The sequence below is a fragment of the Mirounga angustirostris genome, unplaced genomic scaffold (assembly GCF_029215605.1).
Source record: "Mirounga angustirostris isolate CCGP_5_RB_7025 unplaced genomic scaffold, mMirAng1.0.hap1 SCAF_7, whole genome shotgun sequence".
Lineage (NCBI taxonomy): Eukaryota > Metazoa > Chordata > Mammalia > Carnivora > Phocidae > Mirounga > Mirounga angustirostris.
The window spans coordinates 27,248,279-27,260,939 of record NW_026991715.1 but is presented as its reverse complement, the minus strand read 5'-3'; the positions used below and the strand labels follow the sequence as shown (position 1 = coordinate 27,260,939).

Genomic DNA, 12,661 nt, shown 5'->3' with positions numbered 1-12,661 from the left:
AACAGATTTATCACCTTTTGAAATATTCTTGCATTCTTGAGCTACTAATAATTGTGTATGCTTACTGTATGGCTGGGATTGAAGGGCTTCTAGTTAATTTACAAAGTCCTGGATCTTTGCTCTGAGACTGGTGTTTTTCCTCCTGGTACCTTTGTGGAGATCATGCTAGTTTGATAAATAGGGTAATTTTAGTTTTTCAAAGCAAATTAGGATGGCTGACCCTTGTCAGTCTGTGGACAGGAAGCAGATGGCTTGAGTGGTGGCTCTGCTGCTTGGCTCTTTGATCCAAGGATTGGGTGAGGGTCTGGACCGGGCTTTCTCAGCCAAGGTTCTTCATGTGAATAATGGAACACAGAAAATGGTTCAAGGAACTCTTTTTTAAGTTCTCCCACAGAGAGTATGTAACTATAGTTGCCCTTGAACGATGAACCCTGGGAGCTAGGGGCACCGACCCCTTCAGCGCAGTCAAAAACCCATGTATAACTTTACTGACTGGAAGCCTGATATCAGCAGTTGATAAAACACGTATTCTCTATATTGTATGTATTACATACTGTATTCTTAGCGTGAAATAAACTAGAGAAAAGAAAATACTAAGAAAATCATAAGGAGAAGGAAATGCATTTATAGTACTGTACTTCATCGGGGGGAAAAAAAACCCACGTATATATAGTGGACCTTCGCAGTTCAAACCCATGTTGTTCAAGGATCAACTGAGAGATCACTTTAGATGCACAGAAACGGATGACAATGGGTACAGTAGGAGGTTCCTACTGCTATAATAAATTAGCCCACAGACAAAACAACACAAAGCGATTCTTACACAGTTCGGGAGGTCAGAACCCCCAAATCAGGGCTCTTAAGTCAGTGTCGGCTGGTTCCTTTTGGAGGCTCTGAGGGCAGAGCGTTCCTTTGTCCTCAGCCTCTGCTGGTTGCCTGGAGTGCGCGGCTTGTAGCCCTCCCTCCTCCTCCCAAGCACCGCACTGCAGGCTCGGCCTCGGTCAGCACCCTGCTCCTCGGGCAGCACACACGCTCTGCTTGCACGTGGCTTTCCGTGATTACACTTAGGGCCCACCAGGAAGATCCCGTCTCAAGCGCCTTACCGTTAATCACATCTGCCAAGTCCTCTTTGCCACACGAGGGAACATTCGTAGACCCCAGGGATTAGGACTTCGCGAGCTTTGGAGGGCGTTCTCTAGCCTACGGCAGATGCCCGAGGGCCTCGGGGCTGGATTCTTTGCACCCCCTGGTCGAGGAGCACTGCCCCTACCACGTACTTGGTAGTCACAGGTGGTACAAAACTGCTTGTGCCACGTGACTGAGATTCAGAAAGCTGGACCTCCATGGGCTCGTTCCAAAGCGTGTGACTTGGTAGCATTGTGTGTGTAATGCTTGGGAAAAGCTTCCTGGTGTCAGCCGGCAATCCCAGGATAAAGGTGTGACTGGACTTCGGTTAGAAATGACCTCTGGAATGAGAATAAGCCCTACTCTTCCAGGTCTGGTTGGACCCCACTGGGAGGAGGCCAGCACTTGGTGACTCTTGCTTGCCTTCCACACTGGAACGCACACTGGACGAACAATCAGGATTGAGGGTGAAGCAGAGATGATACACAGGACAGATGTAGAGAGGGACAGACTTCTTCATGATGGCAGATCACGCCCCAAACCAAGGGTGGCCTGCTCTCGATCAGGGCTTTCCAAAGGTGGATGTGCACAGCGGAGAACTTCGTCTGTCTAGAGAGAGCCCCAAGTTTGGATGGCTCCCTGGCAGGGGCACGTGGGGAGGGAAGATGGTAGGTTCTGAATGACATGATTACTTAAGGTTCCTTCAAACCCTGGTGCCCCATGTGACTACTTTGAATTTTACTTGGGGAAACAGTCCCAGTGAGGGCGGTCACTTCCTGGATTTATAAAGTTCAGAGCAGAGTGAAATATTAAAACCTCTTCATTTCTGGTCTTTAGATATGAATGCTTGCTAATAACTCAAATTATCAAGACAGTGAAAACCTACTTCTCAAAAGTCCATTGAAAAGTGGAAGTTGAGTGAAGTAACCTCAGGTACCAGGAAGCATTCATTGATGCTGGGAAGGGAAGCAGGGGAGTGGAGTCCAACTGTGTTGCTATTGAGCCCCCCCCCAGGCCCATCAGAGGCTGCCTGTAGGGGGTTGAAGTTCAGGAAATCAGTCCAAATTTCATGTGAAACAATTTTTTTTTTTAAAGATTTATTTGACAGAGACACAGCGAGAGAGGGAACACAAGCAGGGGGAGAGGGAGAAGCAGGCTTCCCGCGGAGCAGAGAGCCCGATGCGGGGCTCGATCCCAGGACCCCGAGATCATGACCCGAGCCGAAGGCAGACGCTTAACGACTGAGCCACCTGGGTGCCCCCATGTGAAACAATTTTAATGATGGTAGAACCTCTCAGACATTCAAAATCCTAGACGCAAAGCTCCTCTGAGAGGACAGATTTTCCTACTGACTCAGTTGATACCAGAAATAAGCAGTTGCCTGAGGACTTGTGTTTCCAAGGCAAAATCTTGACTACTTTTAATGAACATAAGACAGGGAGCTAACACTACATTTCACAATCTCTGAGCACTGATCGATGTTCTTCTTAATCCTGTAGAATTTCTCCACATATTCAGAACGGCCTAAGAGCTCCACAAAATCTTCATCGTGAGTGATGACCAGGAGCTGGAAGTTACGCTGCTGTGAGCGACTCTTGATTATCCTGAAACAGTATGTTTAGAATGTTTTATTACTGGAGAGCACAAAAATCCTTTCCTTTATATAGAAAGCCACTGAGAACCTTGTTGGAAACCTGACACAATGTGCCAGCCCTGTAGGAAACTGGAGAGGGGTGGGGTGGACCGAGGCCTTCACACCTGCCAGCTAGGAGTCCCGTCTGAAGGGATTCCTCACCTAGGTCTCACACAGGCACTGGGAAGAATACACGATGTAGGTTCTTCCAGAACACACATTTCTTCTTACTAAAGCAGGCAGAAATGTTTTACTTAATTTTCCTTAATATCTGTGCTGTTCGACTTTAGTAGGAGTCTGACTTGTCTGGGGTTTTTGTGACCTGTCACTGATTCTGTCTTGCGAGACACACACACAAAAAAGACCAACTACAGGCAAGGGAAATTACATCTGCGAGCCCCTCTGCCTTCTCAGGAGCTGGGTCTACTTAGAATTCTGCCACCACCAGTCACTAGATGCATCATTAGTATGACACACAGGAGACCTGAGTGGGTGTACTGGGAACATTTTTGCTCAGTATCTATATGCTGAGGTAACTAGCTACGAGACTGGAATCAGGCTTTTTCTTTTAACTAACCATTTATTTATCCCTTGCCTGCAGCTGGATGCACTTAGCTTTCAAAAGCAGTACCCCTTCCGCGCTGGCCACACGAGACTGCGGGACATGGCTGAGAAAGGGGTCCCCGCTATCATCTCTGCCAGAAAGAATGTATCTGGAGCCAGAGTACCCAAAACAGCTGCTCTAGCTTAGAAGAAGGGCCTTTCCTCTGTCAGCAGTCTTTCAGCAATGGGTGCCTATCCCTGGAGCCTCTACCAAGGGCATGTGAGTGTGGCAAAGGTGTGTCAATTCTACTTTCTAGACTCTACTTAACCACTATGACACTTTTTGAATAAGAGCTGTCATTCCTCATAGGGCTGCGGCGATGGGCCCAAATCCACTGTTACCACCTACAAATGTTTTAGCAGGGCATGCTAAGTCCTCTACATGACACGTGGGCACCGCTGGGGGGTTTACAGAAAAACCAAACCAAGCCAGGAAACCCTTCAGTTTCCCTATGAACACACTCGGGGAGATGCAGGATGTGTCTGGGACTGCTGTTCACTACCTAGTTCTTTTTTAAGCATCTGAAGAATTACTATCAAAGGTAAAGCCTAAGATCTGCCACCAACCAGCTTCCCCAAGGAAGACACAGCTAGAGAGGATTTTCACCATAGTTTTTAAGGTAAGATGAAGAGTTCTATCATAACCTGACCCCAAACTGGAGATACTTACTCAACAAGAGCATGTGCAAGAGACTCAATGTTTTCTCGGTCAAGATTTGTTGTTGGCTCATCCAAGGCCAGGATGCCACAGTTCAAGCAGAACGTTTCAGCCAAGGCCAGGCGAATGATGAGTGAGGCTAATACCTGGAATAAAGCACCAGAGCTGAGCTGTACTGCACAGACCTTTTCCTCATGCACTTTTAGGAAAGTAGGCAGACCTGGCCTACTGTCTTTGTCAGGGAAAGGGAGCAATGTCATGGGCTCACTGACCTTAGGTAAATCACTGCTCTTCGATCTGGGAGAGCCTGGCACTGTGACCAGACTCTTAAACCCTTCCAGAAGGTGAGCCATCTGTCAGTGGCAGTGAAATAAAACGCTAAAAGCAATGGTGATCTCACTATCCCCAAATGCACACAAATCTTGTCAGCTATAATGAAACTTGAAGGCACAGGTTTGAATCTGAAATGCATTACTGTTTATCTGTAACTAGTAATTTGAGTAATAGTATAAGATTAACAACGTTAAAAATTCAAGGCCTGGATCTTTTATTTTCCTGATGAGATTAGTTAGAAAACATGGACACATGACAACTTCCAGAGTCCCACACACACCTTTTCTGAGTTATCTTGAAATCTCTATGTTCCGTGGTGCAAAAGGGGCACCAGATACTGCACTTAAATGTCTGCGTGCAGGCAGGGGCTTGCAAATGTAATTTCTCTCGCCTTTTGAGCAAGCTGAGATAGAGAAAGAATATTCCTGGGCCAATGTATCAGGAGTACAGAAGTATGTTTTATTTAAGCTTACCTACAGGAAATCCAAGGAACTGACACTTGGAGGCACTTTCTTGGTTAATAGAAACCCAACACTAAAACCCTCAGATGCAGCTGAAGCCATCTGAGGGCATAAGGGACACAGAATTAAGAATGACAGAGTAGTCTAGGAAGTATAAAATACTTATGTGTGAGCTGTCAATACCCCGTCCCCCGAACCTGCGAACAAAGGGGCATCAGTGCGTGACAGAGCAGTTTACAGCCTCTGACGCCCAGGGCAGGCTGGCAGACCGCAGAAGGCAGGATCACAGCTGGGCCCTTTGGGGAAGACCCTTCCTTCCTGGATTTGAACCCTACTGTGGCTGCCACCTCTACCACCAAGTACTCAGAGTAGAGTTTAAATGAAGCTCCTGGCCCACCTCTACGAAACTATTAGTCTGTCTTCTCCCCCAACACCAAGGAAGCAATTATTGCTAATTTTTACAATTTAGAGTATCTTTAGGAAATCTACTTTGTTCAGAAAATAATTTTCAAAGTATTCTTAATCCAAGGGACAGGTTTCAAACTCTGTATTTTCTTATTCATAATTACCACTGAAAATCAAAGCAAGTAGGAATACTGATTATAGATCACAAATTTCTCATTTTTGCAAACTAGGATTAAGATAATAATCTGCATGTACCTTAAATTGGTATCTGCTGTCTGGGCTGACAACAAAATACATACACACAGGATTGTCTTAAAGCAAAAACTGAAAACTATGGAATACCTCAGAGAATGTGAGCAGCCATTTCGAGAACTGTTAAGATTTTGTTAAGAAAATTGGGGGTCTAGAAGTGTTATCAAATATAATCTGCTTCTAATCTGAAAGGAGGAAGCTCAAGAATCCAGACCATCTTGTTATAAACTTGCACACAAAGGACCCAGCCTCGTTCCCAAGGATGCAGGTCCAATTTTCCTGACTCGTTAAAGCTTTACTCCTCTTTCGGATTTGCTCTGTGCTCCCTATCCAACATAGCCTATTCTGCCACAGCCTCATGTGGAGCTAAGTGGCCCGGCCCAGCAGCTGGGGGTGGTGGTTGTGGTGGGTGGGTGGGTGGTGTGTGTGTGTTGTGGGTGTGTGTGTGTGAGAGGCAGCTGTGGGTGTTATGGCTTCTGGTCTAGCAGACCCTTCTTTTAACATTTTTAAGCAACCTCTACAGCCAACATGGGGCTCAAACTCACAACCCCAAGATCAAAGGTGTATGGTCTACCAACTGAGCCAGCCAGATGCCCCCAGCAGACCTTTCTTTTAGAGGATGTACAGGCCCAAAGGCTAGGCTGAAGGCGGAGAGGGGCAGGGACTCAGTCCTGTGATGGGGCTGCTTTCTCAATGAGAGTTTCATATTTTAATGCCTCATCTGGCTCAACCTAGGATCTGGTTTGGTAATACTGCCTATCATTGTTTCTAACATCCCTCCCCGACCTTTGATTGCTCTGAAATCAGGATGCACTCTTACAATTACAGTTGCATTTTTTTTCTTTCTTGGTGGCACATAAAAGTGTGTCTTACAAGTGATGACACAGTAACTTTATTCCCACAAGGCGTGTTATGAAACAATGGTTGTTAGCTGCTTGATCTGCATAAGGCCTATCACGTGAGAATGCTTCAGACCCCCTTCTCCTAAAGGACCACCCAATGGTGCAGGAAATGCTGATTAGAACTGGACGAGTGGAACGGGATAGCTGAGTCTGATCCACTTTATGTGGCAACACACAGTGCTCCGAGGAGCTTCCCACCATTCCCGGGCAGCCCTGGGTGCTTTCATGGCACCAACAGTACTTTCTCCCTGTCAATTCTCTGTGCACAGGTGGCGCCCGAGGCTCTTGAGATACCTGCCTTTTGTCCAGCACTGCATCGTCCTCGCATATCCAAGGCTGTGTCTCCCTTTAGCATCACCACGCGGTAGTTATAGTTCCGCCTTTTATCAGAGGCTGATACATTTTCATCGGCATCGGACCGAATTTCTATGTATTCAATATCTGACACAAAAAGATTATTATTTCAGAGGAACCTACACTCTGTAGCCTTTTGTCACTTGCAGATACTAAGTAAGCCTTCCATGAAGCAGTGTGTAAAGCTGACATTACCAAACTGGTTGAGGGGGTTCAGGAGGCAAAAGCAAGCCCGATGCCCCAACCCTCAGTCTCAGCTCTGCCTTTCTTAGTTCCCCTATTAAGAGTTTCCTCCTGCTGGTTTTCTTCTTATCGCCTTTCAGCTTATCCCTATCTACACTTCAACAGAATCTATTAGGTCATCAGTTAAATATAATATGTACATAGCCAAATATGTAAGTCCTGTCAGGCTCTGGAATAAAAAACCTTGCATTTTTTTTCCTGCTACAAGATGTTGTCAAGATAAGAATTCTTAGAAAATCTCAAAGAGATGTTCAGAAAGGGGTCCAGGTGATAGTGCTGGCATGATGAGAGAGCCTATGCGGCAAGAGCTAGGGACGAGGCTTTGGAAAAAAGCATTCACGACAAATCATGTCAATTACCTTGTCCACGATAGGTACTTCGCCAAAGGTCACGAATAATTTTGTTGATTTCTTCCATTTTCATACTGTGAAATTTCATGATTGCTCTGGAAAAAGAAGCCATTAGTACTTAAAAGAAAAATAATGAAATAATGATATGTAATAGTATATTTTAAAATTATGAAATAGATAATGTATAATAAAAGTAACATCTTAACAATCTCATGAAATTACGGGTATTTCCAATGATAAAAGCAGAATACAGGAAGAGCTAGAAACAATAACCGGAACATTGCTGCACAGCTACTAGTGAATGCAGCCAGGCGTGCCCCCAGGGACTGAGTGCTGACCCTGCTCCATTGTCACTCGTGACAGGACAAATACCCCCTCAAAGAAGTATTTAAATCCTGTGAAAATCTCAGAAAATTTGGACACCTTTTCTTAGGCTTACTGGAAGGACTGTAGCCACTGAGGCCCACCAGGTACAGGAGGACCTACCTGCGGAATAAAGGGATGGCAGGCGAATTAGAGACGGGAGGGGAGGTGTACAGGGTCCCCTAGTCTATGGGGACATACGCGCAACTCTGAAATGTGGCCTTTTCATTTCTGTTACTAGTAAGGTTTACCGAAAGTCAGCCTAGCCTCTTCGGGTGTTTTAATTCCTCAGATGTTTGAACTTTTCACCAACCAGAAGGGATGGCTGAGAGAGCAATTTAGAGACTTAAGCTGAGATGAACCTCAAAACTTCTATTTTTCCTTCCTAGTTGAAGACTAAGAAATCCTAACTCCAAATATATGCATTAATTTCCATTTGTCCTGTCAGCCTCCCCACCCCCACTCCACAACATACTTAAAAAACTAGTACTTTCTAAATACTAAAGAGAAGGAAAGAAACGTTTGTAAAAACAAAAGTAGCCTGTTAAAAACTTCATTCTTACTACAGTCACCTTTCCTCAAAAAGCCCTTAGGTTCTTTGGAAATGGGTTTATGAACTAATAAATGTTGCATCAGTGACAAAAAGGCAAACATCACTGCCATGACCATACAGAGGATGTGAGGTGGCCCTACTTCCATTTGCAAACCTCTTATCTGATATATACAAAAAAAGAAACTGAACGTAATGCTACTGGCTCTGCAGAATCATTTCATGATCTTTTGGTTCACCAGCAAGAAAGAAAGAAATGACTCAACATAAATACATTTTAAATATCAGATGAAGGATTTTTAAGTAATAAGACTGGAAAAAACCATATTGTGCTTGCTGGTGAGAATGCTGCAAGCCTCCATTTTCTCATTCATAGGTCGATCCCAGCCTGACATTTTACACTCCTGTCAAAAGGACTGAGACCAAATTTCTAAGTATTTGCCAAATAAGCAACAAAACCCCTTGAGAATGTTCTTAGGACCAATCATGTAATCCACAGCTCTTCATACATTACAATCCTGATTTTTTTTTTAAAGATTTTATTTATTTGACAGAGAGAGACATGGCGAGAGAGGGAACACAAGCAGGGGGAGTGGGAGAGGGAGAAGCAGGCTTCCCGCGGAGCAGGGAGCCCAATGAGGGGCTCGATCCCAGGACCCTGGGATCATGACCTGAGCCGAAGGAAGACGCTTAATGACTGAGCCACCCAGGCGCCCCCTATAATCCTGATTTTTCAAATAATTAAAAAAAAAAGGTTATCTTCGGGGCACCTGGGTGGCTCAGTCGGTTAAGCGTCTGTCTTCAGCTCGGGTCATGGTCCCAGGGTCCTGGGATCAAGCCCCGCATCGGGCTCCCTGCTCAGCGGGGAGTCTGCTTCTCCCTCTCCCACTCCCCCTGCTTGTGTTCCCTCTCTCGCCGTGTCTCTCTCTCTGTCAAATAAATAAATACAATGTTTTTTTTTTTTAAAGTCATCTTTCCATTCAACTTAAAGATCTTTCATAACTAACCTAAATGATCATACCCAAGGTGGAGAACAAACTCCATGTGTCCAAGATGCACACACACAGCCCCTGCCATGGGTTCCTTGCACAACAGAGGTGGTGCATCCTTATCTGCGAGAGAGAGAGCACTGCAAGTAGCAGCTCTAGTCCTGAGGGAGATCTGGACTCCCAAAGGGGTGTGTCATGCTGAGCTGATGCCTAATGTTGTTGGCCAGACCATAAACTAATCTTTGCATCATCTCTCTCCAGTATGGAGTTTACCACCCCACTTGCAACAGCAGGGGATGATTAAGATAACCATTAGTTGTTAGTACTAATGACCATTTAAATCTGTGAGGCATAATTATGGTAAGCCATTATGTCATTTAATCCTTACAACAATACTGGGAGTTAGCTTTAGTTATCCCCATTTTACCGTTAAGAAAACTGATACTTTAACAATGAATTTTTCTGAAAAAGAAATTGATCCCACCTATAATAGCATCAAAACCAATAAAATACTTATGTACAAATCTAACCAAGGAGGTCAAAGATCTCTACTCTGAAAACTAAGACACTGATGAAAGAAATCAAAGACACATATAAATGAAAAAGTATCCCATGTTCATTGATTGGAAAAATATTGTTAAAATACCAAAAGCCATCTATAGATTCAGGGCAATCCCTGTTAAGATCCTACTGGCATTTTTTACAGAAATAGAGGAAACACTCCTAAAATTTATATGGAACCACAAAATACCCCAAATAGCCAAAGAAATCCTGAGAAAGAAGAACAAAAAGCAGGACGCATCACACTTTGATTTCAAGCTATAGTCTTGAAAACATTATAGCACTGGCATAAAAATAGACAAATCAGGAGAACAGAATCTAGAGCCCAGAAACAAACCCAAATATAAACAGTCCAACTAAAATGTGCCAAGGGAGCCAATACTCAATGGAGAAAAGGTCATCTCTTCCAATAAATGATGCTGGGATAAATGGATATTCTCATGTAGAAGAATGAAACTGGACCCCTATGTTACAACACTCACAAAAATTAACTCAAAATGGATTAAAAGCTTAAATTTGAATATAAGACCTAAAACCATGAAACTCCTAGAAGAAAAGATGGGAAATAAGTTCTTTGACATGATTTTTTGGAAATCATACCTGAAGCAAAAGTAACAAAACAAAAAATAGGGGTGCCTGGGGGGCTGAGTCAGTTGAGTGTCTGACTCTTGATTTTGGCTCAGGTCATGATCTCAGGGTCATAGGATCGAGCCCCACATTGGGCACTCACCAGGGAGTCTGCTTATTATTCTCTCTCTTGCTCTCCCTCTGCCCCTCTCCCTGCCCTTTCTGTCTCAAATAAATAATCTTTATTAAAAAATAAATAAATAAACAAGTGGGACTACATCAAACTGTACCGCAAAAGAAATCATAAATAAAAAGACAAACTACAGAATGGGCAAAAATATTTGCAAACCATGTATCTGATAGAGGGAGTTAAGATCTAAAATATACAAAGAACTTATTAGGGGCGCCTGGGTGGCTCAGTCAGTTAAGTGTCTGCCTTCAGCTCAGGTCATGATCCCAGAGTCCTGGGATGGAGCCCCAAGTCAGGCTCCCTTTTCAGGAGGTAGTCTACTTTTCCCTCTGTCCCCCTGCTCGTGTTTGCTTGCTCTCGTTCTCTCTCAAACAAATAAAATCTTATTTTATATAACACACACACACACACACACACACAGAACTCCTATAATTCAACAGCAAGAAAAAAGTTGACTCTTGAACAACACGAAAGTTAGGGGTGCCAAGTCGTCACACAGTTAAAATTCAAGTGTAACTTTGCCCTAAAACCTAACTAATAGCCTATTGTTGACTGGAAGAAGCCTTACCCATAACATAAACAGTTGATTAACATATACATGTTATATGTATTACATACTAGAGTCTTAAAATAAAGTAAGCTAGAAGAAAGAGAATGTTAAGAAAATTACAAGAGAAAATACATTTATGGTACTGTACCTTATTTACTGAAAAAGATACACATTTAAGTGGACCCACACAGTTCAAACCCATGTTATTCAAGGGTCACCTGTAACCCAATTAAAAAAAAATGGGCATAGGACCTGAACGGACATTTTTCCAAAGAAGATACACAGATGGCCAATAAAGTACAAAAAAGTACTTTTTCTGATTTTACATAAAAAGATGTGTCACTAGTCATTAGGGAAATACATATTAAAACCACAATGAGATAATACTTCATAGCTGTTAGAATAGCCATCATCAGGGCTCCTGGGTGGCTCAGTTGGTTAAGCGACTGCCTTCGGCTCAGGTCATGATCCTGGAGTCCCGGGATCGAGTCCCGCATCGGGATCCCTGCTCGGCGGGGAGTCTGCTTCTCCCTCTGACCCTCCTACCTCTCATGCTCTCTGTATCTCATTCTCTCTGTCTCAAATAAATAAATAAAATCTTAAAAAAAAAAAAAAAAGAATAGCCATCATCAAAAAGACAAGAGATAATAAAAGCTGGCATGGATGTGGAGAAAAGGGAACCTTTGTGCACTGCTGGTGGGACTGTAAACCAGTGCAGCCATTATGGAAAGCATTATGAAGGTTCCTAAAAAAAATTAAAAATAGAACTACCATATGATCTAGCAATTTCCACTTCTAGGGATATATTCAAAGGAGATGAAAACAATATGTCAAAGAGATATCTGCACCCCCATGTTCATAGCAGCATTATTTACAATAGCCATGACATGGAAACAACCCAAGTGTCCATGGGTGGATAAAGATGTTATATATTCAATGGATTATTATTTAGCCATTAAAAAAATGAGGAAATTCTACTATTTGGGACAATATGGAAGGACTTGAAGGCATTATGCTAAGTGAAGTAAGTCAGAGAAAGACAACATTGTATGATCTCACTTATATGTGGAATCTAAACAAAACAAAAACACCAAACTCACAGGAAAAAGGGATCAGATTTGTGGTCACCAGAGGTAGAGGATGGGAGGAGGGAGAATTGGAGGAAGGTGGTCAAAAGGTACAAATTTCCAGTTATAAGTAAGGACTAGGGATGTAACATACACCATGATGATTGCAGCTAACACTGCCATATGATATACAGGAAAGTTGTTAAGGGAATACATCCTTATAGTTGTCAACACAAGGAGAAATTTTTTTCTCTCTTTTTTTAAAGATTATTTATTTATTTGACAGAGAGAGACACAGCAAGAGAGGGAACACAAGCAGGGGGAGTGGGAGAGGGAGAAGCAGGCTTCCCACCGAGCAGGGAGCCCGACGCGGGGCTCGATCCCAGGACCCTGAGATCATGACCTGAGCCGAAGGCAGACGCTTAACGACTGAGCCACCCAGGCGCCCTGCTTTTCTTTTTATTGTATCTATATGAGAAAATGGATGTTAGCTGAACCCATTGTG

The 12,661-nt window shown here is 43.5% G+C and overlaps 1 protein-coding gene across 2 annotated transcripts in view; it reads right to left on the bottom strand.

Annotated features, from left to right (window-relative positions):
* Positions 1–2,386: 2,386 nt before the first annotated feature.
* RAD50 (RAD50 double strand break repair protein) overlaps positions 2,387–12,661 on the bottom strand; it is an 83,955-nt gene continuing 73,680 nt past the window's right edge. For both annotated transcript variants that reach the window (XM_045892411.3, XM_045892420.3), the window contains 4 exons: positions 7,329–7,414; positions 6,671–6,813; positions 4,032–4,165; positions 2,387–2,729 (listed from right to left, as the gene is read on the bottom strand). In XM_045892411.3, the coding sequence (XP_045748367.1) occupies positions 2,546–2,729; positions 4,032–4,165; positions 6,671–6,813; positions 7,329–7,414 (547 nt within the window). In that variant the 3' untranslated portion in view covers positions 2,387–2,545. The remainder of the gene's footprint in view (positions 2,730–4,031; positions 4,166–6,670; positions 6,814–7,328; positions 7,415–12,661) is intronic.